Source organism: Nicotiana tabacum, chromosome 6 (genome assembly GCF_000715075.1).
Source record: "Nicotiana tabacum cultivar K326 chromosome 6, ASM71507v2, whole genome shotgun sequence".
Lineage (NCBI taxonomy): Eukaryota > Viridiplantae > Streptophyta > Magnoliopsida > Solanales > Solanaceae > Nicotiana > Nicotiana tabacum.
In genome coordinates this window covers 108703526-108729001 of record NC_134085.1, presented here as the reverse complement: position 1 = coordinate 108729001, position 25476 = coordinate 108703526, and the positions used below count along the sequence as shown (strand labels likewise).

The 25476-nt window shown below is 38.0% G+C and overlaps 3 protein-coding genes across 5 annotated transcripts in view; 1 reads left to right on the top strand and 2 right to left on the bottom strand.

Annotated features, from left to right (window-relative positions):
• Positions 1-794: 794 nt before the first annotated feature.
• LOC142181982 (secreted RxLR effector protein 161-like) lies at positions 795-1480 on the bottom strand. Its single transcript, XM_075255724.1, has 2 exons — positions 1114-1480; positions 795-1009 (listed from the first exon to the last, which is right to left on the bottom strand). The coding sequence occupies exons 1-2, from the start codon at positions 1478-1480 to the stop codon at positions 795-797; spliced, it is 582 nt and encodes a 193-aa protein (XP_075111825.1).
• Positions 1481-8957: 7477 nt separating this feature from the next.
• LOC107802982 (uncharacterized) lies at positions 8958-10706 on the bottom strand. Its single transcript, XM_016626567.2, has 4 exons — positions 10494-10706; positions 10297-10372; positions 10034-10160; positions 8958-9287 (listed from the first exon to the last, which is right to left on the bottom strand). Exons 1-4 carry the CDS (start codon positions 10605-10607, stop codon positions 9098-9100), a joined length of 507 nt encoding a protein of 168 aa, XP_016482053.1. The 5' UTR covers positions 10608-10706; the 3' UTR covers positions 8958-9097.
• A 1003-nt stretch (positions 10707-11709) lies between these two features.
• LOC107802983 (uncharacterized) overlaps positions 11710-25476 on the top strand; it is a 39016-nt gene continuing 25249 nt past the window's right edge. For 2 of the 3 annotated variants that reach the window (XM_075255118.1, XM_075255120.1), the window contains exons 1-6: positions 11710-11844; positions 12157-12961; positions 13049-13255; positions 13800-13861; positions 14455-14944; positions 17216-17416. In XM_075255118.1, coding sequence (XP_075111219.1) covers positions 12159-12961; positions 13049-13255; positions 13800-13861; positions 14455-14944; positions 17216-17416 — 1763 coding nt within the window. In that variant the 5' untranslated portion in view covers positions 11710-11844; positions 12157-12158. The remainder of the gene's footprint in view (positions 11845-12156; positions 12962-13048; positions 13256-13799; positions 13862-14454; positions 14945-17215; positions 17417-25476) is intronic. The other variant, XM_075255119.1, reaches the window with a different exon arrangement.

Below are 25476 nucleotides of genomic sequence, written 5' to 3'. Positions count from 1 at the left end.
TTCTGGATTCCTGAAAAGTTCTTTTTGTTGAAATTCGAATACATGTACAGAGCCAGCGCAGCGAAAATTAAACAAGGAACGTACCTTCAACCATAATTGTTCAAGTGTTGTGGAATCGCCTTGTAAAAGCTTTGACAGAAAACCTAGGGAGCCTTCTAGCCTGTGTCTAGCGTAGGATGCCAGACTGATGGAGTCACAAGCATATTTATAGGTAGGCTAGGGACTCTTAGGCAAATACTTTAGCCCTGGGGACTTATCCTAGGGACTCCTAATATATGGTAATTTCTTTCCATCAAAGAAACTACCATATATGCATAACTACAGAATATTATCTGATATATTATTTCATTTGGGAGACAAGGTAAATAATTTATTACCTTATATGTGGTTCACGCTAGAAGTCTCTAGAAGAGGCGGTTATTTCTAACATTCTCTCACTTGGCCCACATACTAAAATCAGATAATCCTTTATGAGAGATAAACATATAATATGGCCATAAACTTTATCATTCAACTAAAAGTTATGCAACAACCACTTTAACTAGAATATATTATTACACGAATCATGGCGGTCATGTTTTTTAAACAAACACTTCCTTCCATGTATTATAATGCACAATATATTCTAACAAAGCATCTAACAACTTTACGAATGAACCTAATATAAGTCATTCAGAGTCCAACTTTATTGATCCAATGATCATAAGTAATACATGAAAAACCAAAAATGTGCATTGTCATGTATATCAAAATAAACATAATGTCTAGACAAACTGTTAGAGAGCAAAGTAAGACTAAATTGAGCTACTAAGCCCCATATGGGTTACATGATCCTTGAAAATATTAGCCGGCAGACCTTTAGTCATAGGATCAGCAATCATCAAAGTAGTACTAACATGCTCAAAATTCACATCTAGCTTCTTCACATAGTCTCTAACCATCAAGTACTTTATGCCTATGTGCTTTCTTCGGCTGCCACTTCTATTATTCTTAGAAAATAAAACTGCAGCTGAATTGTCACAAAAAATTCTCAATGGCCTTGAAATGGAATCGACAATCCTATGACCGGAAATAAAGTTTTTCAACCATAATGCCAGTGATGTAGCTTCATACATGCTATAAATTCAGCTTCCATTGTGGATGTTGCAACAATGGTCTGCTTGACACTTCTCCAAGACACAGCACCTCCAGCAAGAAGGAAAATGTATCCTGAAGTAGATTTACCAGTGTCTTTGCATCCACCCAGATCAGAGTCTGAATATCCAATCACATCCAATGAGTCAGAACATTTGTATGTGAGCTTAAAATCCTTGGTTCCTTGCAAATATCTCAAGACCCTTTTACCAGCTTTCCAATGGTCAAGACCAGGGTTACTTTGATATCTGCCAAGCATTCCTACCGCAAAAGCAATATCAGGTCTAGTACAGACCTGAGCATACATAAGACTCCCAACAAGGGAAGCATAGGGAATGTCTTTCATTTGCTCCTTTTCCAATGCATTTTGTGGACATTGATTCAATGAGAATTTGTCACCTTTAATTATGGGTGCTGCTATAGGTGAACAGTTCTTTATCCCGAATCTTTCCAGAATTCTTTCAATGTATGTAGGCCTTTTGAGACAATCCAAGTAATCTTTGAGATCTGTCTCTGTGAATCTCTATGTCAATGACATAAGAGGCTTCACCCATATCCTTCATCTCAAAATTCTGGATAAGGAACTGTTTAGTCTCGTGCAACAATCTCAAATCACTACTTGCAAGCAAAATATCATCCACATATAGGACTAGAAAAATATATTTGCTCCCACGTATCTTAAGGTATATACACTGATCAATGATATTCTCCGTAAATCCAAATGAAGAAACAACATTATGAACTTTAATATACCATTGGAGGGAAGCCTGCTTTAGCCCATAAATGGATTTATTCAACTTGCAAACAATGTGACTTTTGTCCTTATCACAAAATCCTTCAGGCTGACTCATGTATACTTCCTCTTCAAGATCTCCATTCAGTAAAACAGTTTTCACATCCATTTGATGTAACTCTAAATCAAAATGAACTACTAATGCCATGATTATTCTCAATGAATCCTTCTTTGATACTGGAGAGAAGGTTTTATGGTAATCAATGCCTTCCCTTTGAGTAAAACCCTTGGCTACATGACTTTATATCGTTCGATATTACCCGATGAGTTTCTTTTAGTTTTAAAGACCCACTTGGAACCTATGGTGGAAGATCCCTTTGGTAATTCGACGAGATCCCAGACTTTGTTTTTAGCCATAAATTCTAACTCTTCTTTCATGACATCGTACCAAAGTGTGGAGTTTTCTCCACTCATGGCTTGTGAAAACAAGCATGGATCATCTTTTAGTGCAATATCATAATCAGACTCTTGGAGATATACAACATAGTCGCTAGAAATTGCTGATTTTCGAATTCTTGAGGATTTTCTCACTCCCACTGGTTCAGACACTTCTTCAGTAGGTTCAGGTAAAGCGGGTTGATCTTCATGTGGCTCTTCAAATGGTGGTGGCTCTTGAACTTATTGTTGTTCAGATAATTCATGAGAATTTTTCTGAGCAACATTCAAGTTCCCAATGTATAAAGGTATCACAGGTGGTTCCCTTATTTCTTCCAATTCCACCCTTTGAGTCAAACCACTCCCACTTTCTTCATATTCCCCAAGAAATTTAGCGTTTCTAGCTTCAATAATTTTAGGAGAATGAGAAGGACAATAAAACCTAAATCCCTTAGAGTTAACTGCATAGCCTATAAAATAACCGCTTATTGTTCTTTCATCCAACTTTTTTAGTTGTGGGTTATAACCCCTCACTTCAGTTGGACATCCCCAAACGTGTAAATGATTTAAACTAGGTTTCCATTCTTTCCATAACTCAAAAGGCGTCTTGGGGACAACCTTGGATAGAACCCTATCTAAAATATACACAACGATTTTTAAGGTTTCACTCCATGAGGATAAAGGTAAAACTTGATATGCTAATCATGCTTCTTACCATGTCCATTAATGTCCGATTCCTTCTTTCTACCACACCATTTTGTTGTGGTGTTCCTGGTATGGTATATTGAGCAATTATACCTCACTTTCAAGTAACTCAGCAAATGGACCCTTAACTTGTCCTTTATCTGTGTACCTACCATAATATTTTCCATCCCTATTAGATCTTAAAATTTTGATCTGAGCACCAGTTTGTTTCTCTTCTTCTGTTTTTGTAAACTTTAAAAGCATCAAGTGCTTCTGATTTGTTAAACAGAAAATAGAGATACATATATCTTGAATATTCATCAATAAACGAGATAAAATATTTCTCACCATTCAAGCAAGGGGTAGGAAAAGGTTCACATATATCTGTATGTATGATCTCAAGTAATTGAGAACTCCTTTTGGCACCTTTAGTTGATTTGTTGGTCTGCTTACCCTTTATGCAGTCCACACAAGTCCCAAAATCAGAAAAATCAAGAGCTTTTAGAACTCCGTCATTAACCAACCTTTTGACTCTATCAATAAAGATGTGCCCCAATCTCTTGTGCCAAAGACTAGATGAGTTCTCATTGATAATACATCGCTTAATGCCAATTTCTTTATCATGTAAAGTTAAAACATTGCATTCAAATGTGGGGTCTAGATCAAGTTTATAAAAATTTCCATTCAAATTTCCAAAATCAATAACTTTATTATCTTTCAAAAGTTTCACAGAAGGATAATGAAAATTCAAATCATATCCACTAATCGATAGTCTTGAAAGAGAAATTAAATTTCTAGAATATTTTGGAACATAAAAAGTATTTTCTAAATCTAAGTGAAAACCATCCATCAAAATGAGCTTATAAGTCCCCGCGTCTTCCACACGTGAACGCGTCCTATTGCCAGAATAGACATATTGTTCACTTCCTATCGACTTCCTCTGAGTTAGAAAGCCCTGCATGATTTTGGCAATGTGAATTGTAGCACCAGAATCAATTCACCATGTATTATCAGAAACTTCAGTAAAATTAGATTCATAACATACAAAGGTAAAATTACCTTTCTTCTCAAGCCATTTCTTGTATTTCAGGCAATCATTCTTCCAGTGTCCCTTCTTCTTACAGAAACGACAAGCATCTTTGTCAAAGGTGCTTTTCTTCTTCATGGGAACACTTTTGCCCTTCTTTGTATTTCTCTTACCATGAGTCACCATATTAACACTTTCAGGTATCTCATGCTTCAACCTCTCTTCTTCTTGAACACACATGGTCAAAAGTTTATTGATTGACCATTTATCCTTATGTGTGTTGTAAGAAATCTTGAACGGACCATATTCCGCAGGAAGGGAGTTGAGAATGAAATGCACAAGAAATGGTTCAGACATATCAACCTCAAGGGACTTGAAATTAGCAGCAATGTCTCTCATCTCCATAATGTGCTCACGCACCGTACGACTGATAACTTAGGGTTTTTACGTGTTTATGCCCCTACTTGCCTATGCTTTGAGTATAAATTGATACAAAGTAGTCCCAAAATGCTCACAAGTTGTGCTTGATTACAGGTTTGATCGACAAAGTGACGAAATGTCAAAGATCGGCTCAAAAAGGAGTGAAACCTGCTCAAGTATCAAAGACCAAGAGAATTGAAGAAGAAAGGGCCTAGTGCGGACCGCGTAACAGTGACCGCGGTCGCACTAGGAGGTTCAGAAACATGACATATTCAGGCTTAAATTCACGCGGCCGCGATAGGATTTTTGCGGTCCGCGGTGAAGCTTCGCGGCCGCACTCCTGCTTTGTGCGGTCCGCGTTCATAAGGTTCAGAGAAGGGCACTTTTGATCACGCGGTCCGCGGTCACGACTGCGCGGATCGCGCCAGTTGCCATTGCGGCCGCGGTACACTTCCACGCGGTTCGCGTCCCCTAGTTCAAGTTATCAAACAGTTGAAGTCCAAGAGCCAGTGCAGCCGCAATCCGTTCTGTGCGGCCCGCACTGACCCCGCAGGGGTATTTTTGTCCAATTTTTTCAGCCTAGTATAAATAGAACATTATACTATTATTAGGTATCAGTTTTTATCTGGGAACTGGAGACGAAAGCTGCGTTTGGTGTTGTAGCCATTTTTGGCATATTTTGCTTCCCATTAACAATAGATTAGTGTAGTTTCTTCTTAGTAGTTAATTAATATGTTTAGTTCTTCATCTATTTCTTCAGTTTCTTCTTTAATTATGTGTAGCTAAACCCATTAGCTAGGGTTGTGGCTCAACCCTAGTGTGGGTAATTGATGGGGTTGCCATCTAGGGTTAGATTGATATTGGGCGTTTGCTATTTGGGTTGATTTTATGTTTTTATTCAAGAATTGGTGGTTGCAAACGCTGATTCAAGCTTAGTGGGTTTAACTCTTCTTGAGAAAGAGAGTCTATGACCCCAAAATTGACTCAACAAGAAATTGGGATGGACCCATGAGAAATGGTAGTCCCAATTAACGGGTTAAATTTCGAGAGAATAATCACCCTACTTGAACCCTAGTTGCTTGGTCTCATTGGCCTATCCAATTGGTCTCGAGAGAGTCAATTGGACAAAATCACTCTCTATACTGAGAAGTGTGAGAGTGAGTGCAATTGTGCAACGGTTTCAGCATAATCCCCAAATATGTCAGTCTATCCTTAGTAACATCTACCCGTTAATTAGCCACCTAGGTGATACTACGACCCTAGTGCTCTTCTTCCCATTAATTACAACTTACCAATATTCTCCTAGCATAATTTAGCTTTAATCCTTAGTTTTATAATAGTGGTTATAAATACAAAAACTCAAAAAATGTTTGAAGTGACATTAGAAGCACAACCGCAACTCTAGGCTAGACAGAAAATACAACTCTACTACTAGCTCCCAGTGGAAATTCGATCTCGGACCTCTATTCGGGTAAAAGCTATTGCGACCCGCTCTTCCTACCATAGTGTAGTGTCGAGTCGGCAACGATCACGACTTCTGTCGAAAGTCATACTTGAGAGCCTCTTCGTAAGGGTGCTGGCGAATGCCTTGTCAGAGCTTACGAATTGTTCATCAATAAACTTCATGTAAGCTTTGACCTTATCGCTATTAGGGATAAAACCCCTAATGCTTTGTCTTATATGAGATTTTATGAGCATTAAACTTAAGCGATTAAATCGCTCCCACCGCTCATAATTAGCCTTAGCAACTGGCGTACTTGATTCCGTAGGAATAGGTGGTTCATCCACGGAGTGCCAGGTCTAGATCCGAGCACCCTAAAGTGAGAAGGACTTTCTCCTTCCATTCAGTATAATTGTCACCAGAAAGCATTGGAATTCGAGCATTCTCATTAAAAATAGCGGTAGGAAAAGCTGTAAATACTGCAAAACAAGGATAAACATACATAAGCTATGAAGTACAATCCATCAAAGGTGAATCGCGTAAAATACCGATTCTAAGTAAATTTTAGACCCTCCTGTGGGCAAAGGTTGCAACCCATGCATAGAATTTACTTTACTTTATTAGACTAGTAAACCATGATATACAAAAATTAATCCGTACTTGTGGGCATAAGATTATTTTCAACTTAAAGGTTTACTATCTCATTTCAATTAATCTCAACAAAATAGTTACCTCCATGTAGGGCTGAGTTACTATTTTAATAAGATAACTAGACTAAAAAAATGTCATTGTAACTTTTAATCACTAAACTTTATGTGATTAAATAACTTAATTTCTTTTATATTAAGTACTCAAGATGTTGTGGCCACTCCTAAGTACATCACATAAAAGAAAACTCAAATGACATCTCAAAATAATTAACTGTAATTAATCAACTTAAACAAGATGTTGATTAGCTTTTGAATAGGCATACTGGATATAACCATAGCGTTATATAATACTCCAAGGTAAATTCTTATAATTAATATTATAAGAACATAAAACAGTAGTATAGTCGTATAACATAATTTTGTTTAAATTATGTAACTACTCCCTTTCTCATAATTTAAAGACAAAAACCAAACAGATCTGGTAAAATATATGAGATGGGAACCTTCCGTGCATTAGATAGAATCATGGGCTTTATAACGTACACAAACGTGATAACCAAAAGCATTTATGATCATCATAACTTTTAGTGTAACAAGGTACGAAAACTTATAGTAAGCACTAACTTGAACCAGACTCTGTTACTATAAACACAAAACATCCCATTATATTTTGGTTACCAATGAATTAAATATTCTTCTTAATTGATTAGAGAATATATATGAAACTCCATGATATTACAAATCGGCAAGGTAAACGTCAGAAACGACACAACTTGCAAAAACCATTATTAGAAAAATAGTGGTTGATATTATCACTTCAAAATAGGAAAGGACAAAATTAGAATTCAAGGTTTCAAGGATTGAACAAAAGTTCAATATTCTTTTAAAGAGATGTTCTGTGTCTGTGTTGTATCAACGCCGACTAACATCGTTACATTACAATGCAAACCCAAAAACACATGATGCGATGCAGATTCAAGTCTTAAGTTAAAATTTCGAACAACAGATCCTTATCGAACTTCTAATGTGTTTTTCTTAAATACCACAGACGACACGCAAACAACAATCCGCCGGCAGATATACATAGAATTCAAATATTTTCGTAATCAAGAGCAATAAATACCGAACAACACGGCTAAAGGTAAGCTCTGATACCACATGTTGAAATTCGAATACATATACAGAGCCAGCGCAGCGGAAATTAAACAAGGAACGTACCTTCAGCCATAATTGTTCACGTGTTGTGGAATCACCTTGTAAAAGCTTTGACAGAAAACTTAGGAGCCTTCTAGCCTGTGCCTATCGTGGGATGCCAGACTGATGGAGTCACAAGCATATTTATAGGCATGCTAGGGATTCTTAGGCAAATACTTTAGCCCCAGGGACTTCTCCATAAATTATAATTACCCTAGGGACTCCTAATATATGGTAATTTCTTTTCATCAAAGAAACTACCATATATGCATAACTACAAAATATATCATTTCCTTTGGGAGACAAGGTAAAAAATTTATTACCTTATATGTGGGCCACACTAGAAGTTTCTAGAAGAGACGGTTATTTCTAACACTTTTAACTAATACTAATGTAAGTTTGAGAATCTGCTACTTACATTCAAGGCATAATCTTTCTTTTATTTTTATTAATAATTTCATGGAAGATCCAGGATTCCAGGCTAAAGCACGTAAACAACCAGTCATGAAGAAAATCTGGAAAAATATATTTCCGTGTCCTTTTCTTTAACTTTCCAGTTTCCACTTGGCCAAGGATTAGATTGGACATAATTCTTAAGATTAAACAGAACTCAAGGATGTTGTAAAATTGAAATGAATACTCAAAAATTGCAATTCCGTTGTTTTCTATCCATGCCCTTTTTCCTGAAGTGTGTATCATCACTGGGATGCCATCACGACTGTTCTTTCTAGTGTTTTTCTGAGCAGGGAGCAGCTAAACCATAAATAAATTCATTAAGAAAGAAGACATAATAAAGAGATGGTGTTGGTCCTGTGATCCTCCCCACCTACTTTTGGTCTCACAAGTTTACCAAGTTTAGTTCAAAGATATCTCATCATATTTGTGAATCTTTCCTGGTATAATAGAAACTTAAAACATTTTAAATGTTCTATTGCTAACCCCTCCAACCTCTTCCTCCCTTTAATATAGTAGAAAGTTTCTACAATCCGAAGTAGCAATTGCTACATATATAGAAACCCTTGCATCATAATTTTTCCAACACAAGGGGTAAAAGCTAATCGACCTTGCTACTTGCTCATTCACCTTAAATCAGGAGGCAATTCCACTAAGTATGCCTATGCATATTTATACTAATATAGAAGAACATCACATCAAACATAGCATTCCAGCAAACAGATTTTAGAAAATTTAAATGTGGAACTTCAGAAGTTTACTCATTCCAGATGTGGGCTTGACATATTAACCACTAACAGACATTGATTCAATAGCAAGCAGATTTACAATCAATAGCATCCAAAGATAGCAATGTCTTTACAACCAACTTCATTCGCAAAAATGAAGGCATCATTTATGGTGCCATGAATGCCCAAAAGCATGGATCAGGAATCAGTATCTGAATCAGATTCTGTCTCGGACTCCTGTTGAAATGGATTTAGTCTGTTTGTATTGGCTTCTAAGGGAGGGAGTCCATCATCATCACTTGAGTCTTCATTCTCATCCATCTGGGTATTATCTGATTGCGTATGCTGTTTTGAACTCTCTACTGCTGTGGATTTGAAGACCTCTGGCCTGCACAGAGTATTGCATACTTAAGAAATTTCTGAACGAAAACCATTTGGGGGGAGGGGAGCAGTACACCATGGTAGGAGAAAAGCATTCCGATGTAGACTCTCGCAACCAATCAGACAACACGCTCAGAGGATTGATGACGGGAGGTAGTATGATAAAATAAGTTCACTTAGGGGTGGTGTCTCCAAAAATCTACCAACTATTTGCATATATGCATGGGGAGTATACAGACCAATCTATCAATTACGATAGCATGTTCAAGCATAAATGTCCAACTATGTGAAATCAAGGCTTAGTAAAACACACACTCAGCAGAGTAGTTACTGAGAGGCTTTTTTTCTAAGCCGATTGACATATGCTGTAACGAAACAACCTAGGGACTTACTATAAGAAGGTCAAGATCTATTCTTCAGGTAGATGTAAAACCACAAAAATTCGAAATGGAGTAGACCCCTACAGCCAACTTGACAGTTAAAAAGCCAAATATCATAGCTTCTGTTTCCAGATATCAGTGATCAGTTTTCAATCTCAATATCCTTTGTAAATGTTCGAGCTGCAAGTTCACAAGTTATAACTAATGTATCCATTTCCAATAGAGATTTACATCAATAGGCTCATCGAGCAGTATGACCCTACTCTTTTCCTTTCCCAATCAAGAACAGATTTTTATAAGGAATAATCTCCTCCCCCTTTCATTAAAACTAAAAAAGGGCGAAAAAATAGGTGCTTGAATTATAGAGTCTCACCATTCAGGTGACTTTTGAAGCACACGAACTTGTTCATAATAGAGTACCTGCGTAACAACACATCCCACTTTTCTACCTGACTCAACAGCTTCCTCTCTTCCTCTCTCATCAACCACAACAAAATTGCCTATTCATTGAGGAAAAAGATACAAAACACGAAGGAAAACACTCACATTATTCATTCAATGACAAAAATAAAGGCATGAAATCAACAACCATAATAAATCCCCCAAAAATTTAGGATAGGAAATACCAAAGCAAACCTCTTTTTATCCACATGCTTTTCTGAAATTTAGCTGGAAATATTGCTATTGATGTTTCACCTTTCGCATCCATCACCTTCAAAATTGAAAAAAAAAAAACTAAAAATTTCAGTATCAATTCATACAAAAAACAAAACAAGTACTCCAGAACACACACACAAAAAGAAGAAGGAAGAAATGAGTACGATTTTTCATACTTTAATAAGGTTGGAACCTCGAAGGTCCACAACCTGCATAATGCTTTGCCCTTGTTGAAGAGTGAAAAATTCTTCTTCAACAGCCCTCTTCAAATTCTTCCTTCCCCCTCTCATTTTTTCTCCGATTTTGATTTTTGAGACCCTTCTTCGATCTTTTTTCTTGCCCAATTGGAAACACACTGCAAAACCCTAAGCCCCAGTTCAGTTTGTTTATTTTACTGGGAAATTTTATCAAAAATGACCCCTTAAGTTTTGGGTGGGTTTAAAGTAGACCTTTAAATATACTCCTTAGTACTTTTAGTTCTATAATTTTGTAGGTGAATGTTTTTTTCTCCATCGATTTATATAACAAACGTACTTTTAGTTTGTAAAAAGTGAATATTTTTTGTCTCCATCAATTATTTAACAAAATTTCCACTGTATTTAATAGAAATCGTGAAAAATATTAAAAGTTTCTTAGCAAACTACAAAAACAATATTTTTATGAGTTGTCTCAATAGTGACCGACTTTATTTTATTAGTTGTATATTAGTGACTTATTTGTTAGTTGTCTATGTATGGACTGCTATCGTATTCAAAGGCGAGGGGCTCCAAAAGCGGATGTGATCACAATAGGATTTATAACTTCAACAACTTTAGATTTGGTTCGTCCAAGTCTTATCGTGAAACACAAAAAATTGCATCAAGTACAAAATAGAGCAAAGATAAAACTTACACCTAAAAGAATTGCATCAAACATAAAAATTAGACCAAAATAGTAAAAATTGTACCTTCAAATAGCGACGACGACAACAACATACCTAGTATTATCCAATATCATTGGGGGTAGTGTGTACGCAGACTTTTCACCTACCTTGTGAAGATAGAGACACTATTTTCACTAGACCCTCGGCTCAGAAAAACATAAGCATCACATTAATTAAAAGATAGACAATGAGGGACAATACAAAAAAAACTATATAAAAACATCATAGAAACAACATGATAATAAGATGATCAAAATAAAAGAAAATGACGGATAGTCATAAAAACTTAATACCAACAGAATTCGAGGGCGCGTACTAATCCTGCACCAATATATAGTAGACCATTTTGTTATTCTTGTTTCTTTTACCAGTCCTTATTTTTAAAATTTGAAATGACCAGAATATCCTCAGAGGGTAGCAACACAGGCGGTCACTAGAGATAGACGACAGACGCTAACAAGACAGTCGATTATATTCAAGATTTTTGTGAACAGTGCCGTTACTTTAGCCGTTTATGTTCTCCCAATACGGAAACAAATCAATCAAAGGTTTCGAACCTTCTCTTACAACTCGAAGCTCAACGTTTCTACTCGCGGGAATTTGAGGTTTCACTATTTGTCCCTTTCAGTTATTTTTTCAATTTTCTACAAGGTTTCCCGCAGAAATTATGTACTAGCTTATTTCACTTTAAAAAAAAAAAACTTATTCAACTGCTATCAGTTTTCTGAGAAGCCATTGAATTATGTAACTCTTTGTTCCCTTAGCGTGAGTAGCTCACTCAAGTTCATTTTACAACTCTTCAATTGTCATTGCTATGTGTACAGGTTCTTGGCTATTATTAGAAATAAGACGTAAAGGATTAACTATTAAGTATCTTATAATCACATTGCTCTTTTGTATTTATGTACTTTTTACAGCAATGGGTCGAAGGAAATCTAAGCCAAATCGTTCGGTAGGAATTTTGGAAGGAGAAGTTCCTAATGGGCAATTAAACGGAAAAACGGATGCTGAAACTGCAAAAAAAGATGAGTCTTTTGAAGTCGACGTGCCATTTTTTGTTGAAATTGATAGGTCTAATTGGTTATCTGATGAACATATGGATATTTCTGAAATTGTTTTATCTGACTTGAATGTTAGTGAAGAGTTTGGTCATTATGTATTAGATGAGGAGTTTTGCCGGGATTCGAGGTATATGTTGAGGTTTAGGGTGAGTAATGTTAATGAGTATCTTAGTAGGATAAAGTTAGGTCATTGGCCTGTATTATCTGCTAGTAGTATATGTTTGGAAATTGTAGTGAAAAAGGAGGAGGAGGGTTTGGAGGAAAATGTTGTGTTGGTGGAGGGAAATTTCGATGGACCTGATGAAGGTATATCAGGGCTAGTCCATTTGGCTAGTTTGAAATTCTTGACGTTGAGGCTTGTTACGGGGCATATTGTTCCAAGTTGTTTAGCATCTATACGGTTGAGGGTGGAGATTTTAAAAAGTGCATTTGACGCGTGTGAGTCACTTCTTGATACATCCAGACAGCTATGGAAAAAGAGCATGATGCATGTGATGGCTTGGCTACGTCCAGAGGTTGTGACTTCAGAGGCTAGATATGGATACGAGGTGGCAGCGCATTCGGATGTTGGTCTAGCTTCAGGGCTGGCTGAAAGTTCTGCTTCAAGGAAATGTTCTAGGTTTGATGTAGCTAGTTTCTATGAAGCTATTAAGCCATCAAAGTGAGTGTTTGACATAAAGTTTATATTTAGGTAGGCTATGCTACAAATTTCCTCATACTTGGCTTGCATTCATGATATTTCCTGTAGGGAGGAGCCAATGCTGGATGATAACCTCCCTGGTTTGCTTCCTAAGCTTAGACCTTACCAGCGTCGTGCAGCTTATTGGATGGTGCGGAGGGAGAAAAGAAATTTTGATGGCTCTTTGCAAAGCAAAACAAATCACTTTATTTCTCCTATATGTATGCGACTGAGTTTAATTGACACCTCTATGACAATATATTACAATCCATTTTGGTATGTTTCTCTCTCTTTAATGAACAGAATGTTACCATCAGATTCACTGAATTGACCATCCTTTGAAGTATTTTTCATCCATGGTTCATCCAATAGATCCCCTTGTGGTGAAATGGACACTTACAACTGTTGGCACTAACTGAATTTGGTTTTGCTATCTTGCGTTTTATGAATTCAAAAGGTAGGCGATCAGTTTATCGTCATTTTCTGTTCTTTGGATTGGGATGTGACTTGTTATCTACATCCCTAATTCCTGGACAAGAATCCATTGGTCCCCCCTTTTTTGAAAAAGGTCGCATGAACGGAAAATTTCATTCTTCCTGATGGCTGGGATCATTATTGATTGGTTCTTCTTCCTTTTTTTCCGTAGCTCACAACTATATTGTTCTTAATTCAAGCATAAGGAGTCAAAAATTGAAAAAGAACTTTTTTGGATTTAACTGATATCTCCCTTAAATATCTCTTTTGTTAAGTTATATTGGTCATACATTTTAACCACTTAGGCAGAGTTATCTAATGATCAGTTTCTGATGTTACTTTTCAGTGGAAATGTATCCTTGCATCCAGAGATCCCCCCACCAGTTGTTCCTGGTGGTATTTTAGCTGGTAAGTGAAATGACTGTTCATCCTTGATCCACCATTTTATGTTATTGCTTTCTGTCCTTTAACAATTTCATTTTGTATCCCTTGGTGCTGAAAATGTGTTGGACGCCATAGAATCTTTTCTAGGATAGATAGGATCAATGGATCATGCGGTATCTTTGCCTTTTTTTTTTTCCTGCTGGCTGATCCTCTATTCGTATCTAAGCACCTTCTTGGTGCTGTTAATTAATGGAATTTACCTTACTGATTAAAAAATGTGGATATTATTTACTGTCTGACATGTGATTGCTTTCAGTAAAAACATGTCCCGTTGCTTTCAAAGAGGTCTTTTTTCCCCTTCAATTTTTCTTTTTGATTGAAACACTTTCCTCATATTTAATTACCTTATCATTGAGTTATTAAGGGATGCTTTGCTTATTTTCTGATATAATTTTCCGTATAAGTAATTGGTGCATGCTCGAATGTTTCAATATATATGATGTTAGGCAATTCTCCAAATATTACGTACCTCAACTGTTAACAATGCCTTTTGGCAATTTAGTCATTGAAAGCCTTACTTCGTTTGGGTTGCTTCTTCTGTTATTGTCATATTGCAGATGAGATGGGGCTGGGAAAAACTGTTGAGCTGCTTGCTTGTATCTTTGGACATCAGGTGCCATCATCTTGTGTTGGCAATTTTACTGGTGAATTGCTGTGTGATGAGGGTCAGAAAAATAGTCTGAAAAGACTGAAAAGAGAGCGTGTTGAGTGTATATGTGGTTCTGTGAGTGAAAGCATCAGATATAAAGGATTGTGGGTTCAGTGTGATGTTTGTGATGCGTGGCTACATGCAGATTGTGTCGGCTACTCTCCTAAAAAGAAATATGCAAAATGCGAAGCAATCTTAAATGGACAGCAGTCAACTGTCAATATGTGCAAGCGAGCTAAACGCAAAAACAATGTTAAAATAGTTGAGATGGAAGGCGGCTATATCTGCGAACAGTGCTCAGAACTGATCCAAGCTACTGTAGCGCCGGTTGCCACAGGTGCAACTCTTATAGTGTGTCCAGCTCCTATATTGCCCCAGTGGCATGCTGAAATTGTTCGGTATTCTTACTTGTCCTTTCATTTTCCCTTACTCCATTTCGAACATGTCATTTATTCATGTTACCCTCCTGAATTACATCTTTTTCCTTTGATTTCCTCCCAATAGAGTATGGTTCATGGAAGGTAGAACCATATATAAAACAGTTGACACAGATGCTAACAACCAAAAAAGTTTGTATATGCATGTATTTTTGGTCATCAGGAAGAGCTTTTTGTTATGTTTTGCTCGGTAGATGTTTCATTGGAAAATTTTTACTCTCTTGATATCATGTTCAGAGCTCCTTGTTATTAGAGAGTTTAAAGTGTGGAATGGTTTTAACCGAGAGGCAGTAGAGTATAGTTAATTTTTTGTCTTGAATCAGTTTGCAGATATGCACTAGTATATTTTTTTGAAAAGGTAACAAATCCAACATATTAATTGAATCATCAGCACAAAATTTGAGATATGCACTAGTATATGTTTTTCATAATTTGTTGTTGTTTTTTGACTTTTAGTTGCTTTATTCTCCCGGCTTTACTTCAGTATATGTTCAGTTAGTGAATTAAACAGCCATTTGATATCCCTACATCCTCGCACTAGAGCTTGGGCAGCTTTCTTGTCCTCTCTCTTGATGTCACCCTTTCCTTTCTTGAATCATTCTCTGGGATTTCCGGTCAGGACAAATCATACTCCAGTTCTTTTGATTATAGCTGTCATCTGATGAATATTGTCCACAACATCTAGGCTTAGTGTTGAGCACCTATAATCCTATTGTGCAACATTATGGCTGGAGTTGTTTCTGGACCTTGAATTATGAGATGGTGGGTGGTAATGGCAAACTGCAATCTCTGTATTACAACAAAACTGTGTCTAGTCATTTCTCATATTGGTATATTACTGATAATTTTTCACCCTTCATGTTCAGAGCGATATTATTAATGATTTTAAAGGATGTAATTGTGTTAAACTATGCTTACTGAGTTTGAAACCTTGAGGCAATAGTCTATAGTAAATTTATTGGCTTGAATTATAGTTTGTAGGTAAGCGCCACTAGATGCTTTTCATATATTACTGGTGTGTTGTTTTAGTTGCTTTGTTCTCATGGCATTACTTGATTATATGTTCGGTCAGTTAATAAAACAACCATTTGATATCCATGCATCCTCGTATTAGAGCTTGGGCAGCTTAGTGATCCTGTCTCATTATGTCTCGCTTTCCTTCCTTGGATCGTTCTCTCCTGCAATCAATTCAGGGCATATCATGCTCCAGTGTTCTCTCCTCCAATCACTTCAGGACGCAGACTTCTTCTTGTATCACAGATGTCATGTGATGGAAATTGTCCGCAACATTTAGTCTACGTATTCACGGTGAGTGTTGAGCGTCTGTAATCCTGTTATGCAATATCATGGCTGGAGTTGTCTTGGACCCTGAACTATGAGATACTGGGTGGTAACAGCAGACTGCATCCTGTGTATTTTGACAATTCTGTCTGGTTATATAACTGATTATATGGACTGATAAAGATCTTAAGCTTAACTGAAATCTAAGTGTTACAAATTGGTGTACTGCTCATTATCAGTGGTATGCATAACAAAAGTTCTGCTATTGAACTTCGCCACATAAATGAAGGTGAATTTAGAAATTGTAGCCCGTACAAAGTGTTTTTTTTTGCTACTGATTTTATGGACTTGTTAGAATCGTATGTTATGTATTAATGTAATCTATACAAGTCTAGACTTTTGTATAACTGTCAGTATCATCTTGGTACTTAAATTTGAATAAAAGCTTCTATACCACTGTTAAAAAAAATGAAGATCCCCTGAAAATTTGGAAAGAGTAGATCTAAAATCTCCTATTTAGATGACCAGTTGTTGATACAAGAAAAGTAATCACTGATAATAAAGGGCTAGTTGGTCTGATGTGGTTGATCTTTTTGAATCCAATTTTGTGCTTTAGTTGTCTTGTAGATAACTCAGTCAAGCTTTCTTCCTTTTCCTGTTTCCTGAACTTATGGGAGTGACCAGAGGAAACTGTGAAAGAAGGGATTTTGTTTCCTTTTGCCTATTGCTTGGCTTGTACATTCTCTTCTTGAGGGGGGCATTACTCTGCTCCCTAATGTACTCTCCTCTTATGATGACTAGGAGCAGGTTGTTTTCCATGGCAATATGAAATAGGTCTAGTGCTAGTTTTCTTGCCTTTCTTGGCCACATTATGCTCAAAATAATTCCAGTCTTTTTTGTATTCAAATTGTATATCTTGATTGCTTATCCAACATTCCTTCCTATTGCTAGTCATACAAATCCTGGTGCGCTGAAAACATGCATTTATGAAGGCGTGGGGACTAGCTCTTTATCACAGACGCCCTTGCCAGATATAAATGAGCTTCTTAGTGCCGACATCGTTTTGACAACTTATGACGTACTGAAAGAGGACTTATCACACGACTCTGACAGGCATGAAGGTGATCGTCGAGCTATGAGATTTGAGAAAAGGTTCCCTTCAGCCTGCAATTTCCTTTTTCTTTTTTATGATTTTGCTTGGATAGAGAGTCGTCTTAAGGTGGAAGTGCTGCTTTTGCTGACTTTCTGTTGGTTCTTAATGCTGAAATCAAGGCATCACGGCAGACTCCTACATGATGCTACAGCTTAAAAAAATTGATGCTGGAGTCTAGCTCCAGAAATGTTACTGGTTCTGTTATTAAATCGAAAAGTATGTTTTATAGATCTCCGACCTTGTCGGTCCTTACCGGGGAAGAATTCTCCTTCTCTTTGAGTGACCTAAATTCAAGGGAGTTCTATCGGTTTGGTTATAGAGAGACATGGTTTGTGATGTTGCTTTTTGTTGTTAGTTCCTGAATATGTTCATATTATTATTGTAAAGGTGACAAATGCTCCCTTTTTTGCTTCTTATACACTATCTGGCTGGTGACTGTCCCCCAGTACCTATCCTTTATTTGCTGTGTGATAACTTCTGAAAAGTATTTGACTGACTATTGCTGGGACCAGGTTATTGGGTCTGAAACTGTGTATGGTAGGCATGCTGGTTGTATTTTCTTAATTTCGTCCATCTCTTTATTTCCTTAATTTTCTTTTTCTTATCAAACTTATTAACTTCATTGCTTAACATTTGATGATAATGACCATGGATGTGTGATCGCTAATGATCATGGATGTGCATTAATGATGCAACTGGTGCTTTTTGCCCCTTTTCCAGGCTGATGTGAACTCCAAAAATATAGCATGAAGTTTTACAGCTTATACATTTTGTTTAAATACTTGAGGCTTTTACTGTGAGGAGATACATGGAATTTTTTGGACACACGATAAATTGTATCCATGTTTTTCCTTTATGTTTAGGCTAAGTTGCGTGGACTCTTCGATTTTGGTGCTGTCCCCGTCCCGATACGAGACGGGGACGGGAGCGGGAGCGGGATACGTCCCGGATACGGTCAACTGACTTCGGACACTTTGACCGGAGTTCATCGACAAATTTGGGAGAAAAATTGAGATTTTGATTTCTCAAAATAAAAAATAAAACAGATTTAGGAGAATGAAAGAATAATGTCCATCTTGGAGAATGAAAGATTGAATTCTACAATATTCATGTAAGTTTTTCACAGAATATCTCTCAAAGTTTATAATATTTTTATAGCTCTATTTTTTTATTAGCCGAATCCCCGTACCCGTATCCATATCCGGATCCGCACCCCCAAATCTTAAAATTTAGGTTTTGCCGAATCCGATACTCGGATCCGTTCCCGTATCGGATACCCGCACCCGACTCCAAGCAACTTAGTGTTTAGGGGATGTCTGAAGCCATTATATTCAAATATCCTTTTGTACTTTTTTTCTTCTTATCTTTGGATCCTTGGTGGAAAATAAAGTAATGCTCTAGCGGAGTATACCTGTAAAAACAAAAAAGTGGATTAAAAAAATGCTCTCAGGCACATTCCCCAAGGATGCTCTCTTTCCTACTTCCTAGGATTGTAGAACTATTCTTTCTGGTGTACCTTCTTATCAGAATCCTCCTTTTCTCTGATTAAAATTCATTTTGTTCTTTTTTTAGTTAAAATCCTTTACTCATCCATACTAACGTGAAAATCTTGCAATGAGGGAGAACAACATCATCTATTTTGCAGTGGGCTTCAAGTCATATGAAATTGTGAGATGCTCATCAAATGCTGAAGAATGGTACGAATGGACAGAACGAGGAAGGAACCTAATTGGAAGGACTACATTCAGCAGGAAGACGTTGGTGTGGTTGTGCGAAAATTTAAAGGAAGCATCGAAGATGAAGGGAAACTATGTGAAAAGATGGAAAACCAAGGATCATAACTCAGAAATATTCTGTGCGAGGAACTACAACAAACATGGTCGTTATATAACTATCATTAGGGTCCAAGGCAGGGGGAGGTAAGTTATTATTGTTCCAGAGGTGGCATTCAATGCACGATGGTTAGATATTGCAGCAAAAATTGAAAGGTTCATTAATAGCGGGGTACGGAGGAATGTCATTAATGCTCCCAAAATCATTGAGGAAGGTCTTCTTTACTCAAACACAGTGAGAAATTATAAATGGGCAAGCAAAGAAATGAATGAAGCGGCGGTCCAACAAGAAGGAGACACCATATGCATCTCATGTGATTTAACACAACGATTTGTTAGGCAGGTGCTTGGTGGGGTTCATCCCAGAAGAAAGTTCCAAAATTACAACTTTATCGGAGATTCGTAGATGGGCATCTAATTCTTGGAAGCAAGCACATGGAACCAATATTTATGAGATGGACCAGAATCGGTTTCTTTTCGAATTCTCTTCGAAATTAATCGCTGACCATGTATTGAGAAGCGCCTGATATTGGAAGAAACACAAAGTTAAGCTTCAATGGTGGAATCCGATGGTGGGGTCAGTTCCAAGTAATAAGACGATGAACCATGCATGGATTAGACTAGTAGGGCTTCCGTTACATCTATGGTCCTAAAAAGTATTCAAAGAAGTTGGGGAGTTTTGTGGTGGCTGGATTCAAACTGAGGAGGAGACGAAACTAAAAAATCACTTGAAATGGGCAAGAATAAAGGTTAGAGGAGATGGATCCGCAGTCCCAAAAGCAGTGAAGATAGAATTTGAAGGGGTAGTCTTCGAGATCCAGATCTGGTGTGAAGCGCCGGTGAGAACGTACATCGGTGCAAATGGAGAAGACAGTCGTTTGAACCAACGGGTAATAGAGGACAAGTAGATGTCAGGGGGAGGGGCTCAATGTTATAAAGTTATGACGGGACACATGGGGAGCTCGAAACAAGTACAGCCTATCCCTAAAAAGTCATGTGACCAGCCACGTGACTCTTTAGTCATATCTAACAAGGCCACTCAACAATATAACTTAAAAGAATTGGGCCCAGATTTTTTGGCCCAATTTATGTCTGAAGAAAAGGCATTTAAATTGCCCAATACAAAGACCAGGCCAAATCCATTTAATGAAGAGGTAACAGCTATACACATTGAACATTCTGTGAGAAATCAAATAACCACTTACGCATTGGAGCCCAGGAACAACAAAAACAACGACAACACAGAAGAAGAGGAAGAAAAGAGGGACGATGATGGAGATAAGGAAAATCAACAAGAAGCTATTCTTGGGGATAATGCTATGTCGATTATTGCTGAGCACGAAGGGAAGGGAGATGATTCAGAGGACTACAACAACATGCACATGCAATCAAAAGAATCTGATATGTTTGTGGACTGGGCAATTGAAGAAGCAATGCCTCTAAACCATCAAAGCTTAGAGGTAGAAGAAGATCTGGAATTTGAGGCATCGATTTGGGTGCATCAGAATATCATCAGATTGAGCAAAGAATTTGGGGTGGATTTTAATGGGTGCGAGAGAGAGGCACCGGAGCTTTTCATGAAAATTGACAACAGAAGGCAAGCAAACAAAGGGAAAGAAGTTACACAGGTGGTTCAGACTCCAAAGAAAAAAGGATTCAAAGAGCTGAAAGGTCTGGATATTAGAAGTAATTTTTAGAGTAATGGAACGAGAAGTAGGGAGGGATGTATTATCAGTCATAGCCAATGTGAGTGAACATTATATCATGGAATGTTAGGGGACTTAATAGAGTTAGAAAAAGGAGATTGATTAAAAGTTTGATACTCAGTTGGAAGGCAGAGATTTTTTGTTTCCAAGAATCTAAAATAGAAGGGGATATCAGGGAGATAGTAAAAGAATTATGGGGTAATAGATGGGTGAAATTTGCATAACTAGAAGCTAGTGGGACTAGATGGGTTATTGTAGTAATGTGGGATGGTAGAATATGGAAAGAGGAAGTATGTTGTGTGGGAGCACATACAATTACCTGTAAATTTTCAGGTAAGACTCAGGAATACACATGTCATCTTTCAGTTGTGTATACTCCTAATGATAGAAGAAAGAGAGAGGAAGTTTGGTGGGAGCTGGCAGGTGCAAAAGGTCTCTTTAGTAGACCTTGGGTGGTATGTGGGGACTTGAAAATGTTGGTTTATGTTTAGTTAACAATGGCATGCTGAAAATGTTGGTTTATGTTTAGTCAACAATGGCATGCCAATTGGAAGAGTTGGTGGAAAGAGTTGGTGTGGATGCTAGGAGGAAGCTTCCTCCTTTGATGTCACCCATGACATCAAGAGGAGGTAGTTTGATGTCACCAATGACATCAAGAGGAGGTCTTTACCTCTATAAATAGATGCACTCCTTCACTTGTAGAAATTATCCCAAAATAATACAATACATTGTAGTGAGTAGAGAGTTAAGAGAGAAATTCTCTTAAGTGTAATTGGGAAATCTCCCCTTCCTTTGTTAATATTAAAAGGGCAATTGTTCTCTGGTGGACGTAGGATTATTTTGATCCGAACCACGTTAAATCTTGTGTTCTTTCTTTTACGTTTCCGCTAACAATTGGTATCAGAGCGACAGGATTCTTTAACGATCCAAGGAGAAAGAACAAGCAAATATGAGTTCCATGAAGTTTGAAATTGATAGATTCAATGGACACAACAACTTCAATATCTGGAAGATCCAGATGATGGCGTTACTGCGGAGGGAAGGTTCAATCCATGCTATTGACGGAAAGTATCCTACGGATATATCAGCTCCCGACAAGGAGAAGATTGAAGGGGATGCATTGAGTGCAATCCAACTATCCCTTGCACCTAACATGCTTTGTGAAGTGAGTACGAGTACCGAAGAGACGGCCAAACAGTTGTGGGAAAAGCTAGAAGGGCTATACCAAGACCGATCAGTGACAACAAGAATGTTGTTACAACGGCGTCTTCACACATTTAAGATGGGGTCAGGTACTTCGTTACAAGATCATTTAGATGCGTTTAATAAACTTGTCATGGACTTACAGATTGCAGGAATTAAAAGGGAGGAGGAGACGCTTGCATGTGCTTTGCTATTTTCATTGACTTCAGGATATCGTGATATTGAGAATTCAATGATGTATAGCAAGGAGCCTATCAAGCTTGAGCAAGTGCGGCAGACACTTAACTCTAGTGATGTGCGGAGGCACATTGAAGGAGATAGAGATGACCAGGCAAGTGGCCTCTTTGTAAGAGGCCGGACTAGCCAACAGGGAAAGACCAAATCAAAGCACAGATCAAAGTCTCGTGTGAACAAGAAGAATACAGAGTGTTGGGGTTGTGGCAAGAAGGGGCACTTTGAACGAGATTGCCCAATGTCAAAGTCCAAGGAAAAGGCGAGTGCATTTACAGTTGAACAGGTACATAATTTTGATAATGATTATGTACTAACAACATCGTGTAATAATAATAGTAGTTATGAAAACAAATGGGTGTTAGACTCTGCTTGTACTCTGCATATGACGTTCCGAAAAGACTGGTTTAGCAGCTACGAGAAAAGTGGAGGAACCGTAGTAATGGGCAATAATGCAACTTGTGCAATAGTTGGCATTGGCTCAATTCGGGTTCGCTGCCATGATGGAATCGTGAGGACTATTACACAAGTCCGTCATGTTCCTGATCTGAAGAAGAATTTGATCTCCTTGGGTACTCTGGATGAACAAGGCTACAGGTACATGAGCGAAGCAGGAACTATGAAGGTGACTAAAGGTTCTTTAGTCATGCTGAAAGGCAAGCTGGAGAACGGCCTTTACACATTGGCCGGAAGCACCATTGTTGGCTCTGCAAATGCATCTACAGTGCAGTTATCTAATGATGACAAGGCAAGACTATGGCACATGAGACTGGGTCATATGAGCACACGTGGACTGGAGATGTTGAGCAATCGTAAACTTTTGGAAGGCGAGAAGATCAGCATGCTTGACTTCTGTGAGCACTGCGTTCTAGGGAAGCAGAAGAAGGTCAGCTTCAGCACTGGCAAACACAAGACAAGAGGAGTGCTAGACTACATCCATTCAGATTTATGGGGTCCTTCTAAACTTCCATCGAAGGGCGGAAAGAGGTATCTTCTCATTTTTATTGATGATTTCTCACGAAAGGTTTGGGTGTATTTTTTGAAGGCAAAAAGTGATGCTTTTGAAGCATTTAAAGAGTGGAAGATTTTGGTTGAAAATCAAATGGAGCGGAAAATCAAGTATCTTCGCACAGACAATGGCTTGGAGTTTTGCAATGAAGAGTTTAATGAATTCTGCAAGGTTCATGGGATCTCAAGACATAGGACTGTCAGGCATACCCCACAGCAGAATGGAGTTGCCGAGAGAATGAACAGAACTCTTCTTGAAAAGGCTCGTTGTATGCTCCTACAAGCCAAAATGTCCAAAGTATTTTGGGCTGAAGCAGTTCACACTGCTGCTCATATTGTCAATCGATCTCCAGCATCGGCAATTGACTTTAAGACTCCGAATGAGGTATGGTCAGGTGAACCCTCTAACTATTCATACTTACGAGTATTTGGGTGTCCAGCTTATTATCACGTTAATGAAGGAAAGCTTGAACCAAGGGCTAAGAAGGCCATATTCGTAGGGTATGTGGATGGAGTAAAAGGGTACAAACTTTGGTGTTTGTCTTTACTCAAATTTATAGTTAGTAGAGATGTCACCTTCGATGAATCCTCTATACTTGATCCCCGTAAAGTTTCCGTGGAGTTTTCAGGAAACAAGAACAACGAGCAGGCGGAGCTTCCGGTGGAGCTTGCCAAGGAAAAGGATCAAGAGACTCAGGTTAAAGATGAGTCAGAAGATGTAGGCGTTGAAGAACTTGCTGTCAATGAACCATACACAATTGCGAAGTGGAGGGAGAAGAGGCAGACACGAGAACCGGAACGCCTTATAAATCAAGCAAACTTGATTGCATATGCGTTTGTAGCTGCACAAGAAGAGATTAAAGATCTGGAGCCCTCCTCGTATATTGAAGCAACTTCTTGCAAGGATGCCGCACAATGGCGGTTAGCCATGACTGAAGAGATGGAGTCTCTTCACAAGAATCAGACATGGGTCTTAGTGAAAAGACAAAAGGGGAAGAGGACAGTTGGATGCAAGTGGGTCTACCGAAAGAAAGAGGGAATTCTTGAAGTGGAAGATGCTAGGTTCAAGGCGAGATTGGTTGCAAAAGGTTTCAGCCAAAAGGAGGGAATTGACTACAATGAGATTTTCTCTCCGGTCGTGAAGCATAGCTCAATTCGCGTGCTACTAGCATTGGTTGCACAATTTGACTTGGAGCTTCAACAGCTTGATGTCAAAACTGCTTTCTTACATGGTGATCTAGAAGAGACAATCTATATGGATCAACCGGAAGGTTTCCTAGCTGAGGAAAAGAAGATCACGTATGCCAACTAAAGAAGTCTTTGTATGGTTTGAAGCAATCCCCTAGACAGTGGTACACGAGGTTTGATGCATTCATGACTACACATGAATTCTCAAGGAGTGCATTTGATAGTTGTGTGTATCACAAGAAGATGTCTGGTAACTCAATGATTTATTTACTGTTGTATGTTGATGATATGCTTATTGCTGCTAACAACATTACAGAGATAAATGCTTTGAAGAAATTTTTGAGTAAGGAATTTGACATGAAGGATTTAGGAGATGCAAAGAAAATCCTTGGTATGGAGATTTCAAGAGAAGACGATGTTGTACATCTTTCTCAGAAGAGGTATATTGAAAGGGTTCTCGAGAGATTCAATATGCAAACGTGCAAGCCTGTAAGTACACCATTAGCTCCTCATTTTAAACTTTCAGAGTCACAAATGCCTCAGTCCGAGGATGAGGTGGAGCATATGTCAAAGATTCCTTATGCCAGTGCAGTTGGTAGTATTATGTATGCTATGGTATGCACACGTCCAGATATTGCTCAATCTGTAAGTGTGGTAAGTAGATACATGTCCAACCCAGGAAAGAGGCATTGGGAAGCTGTCAAGTGGATATTGAGATATCTCAAAGGAGCTTCTGGTGTTGGTCTTACCTTTCGAAAAAGTGGTACAGGTATTTCAATTCTCGGTTATGTGGATTCTGACTATGCAGGAGATCTTGACAGAAGAAGGTCCACAACTGGATACATCTTTACCCTCGTTGGCAGTGCCGTCAGTTGGAAGTCGACTTTGCAG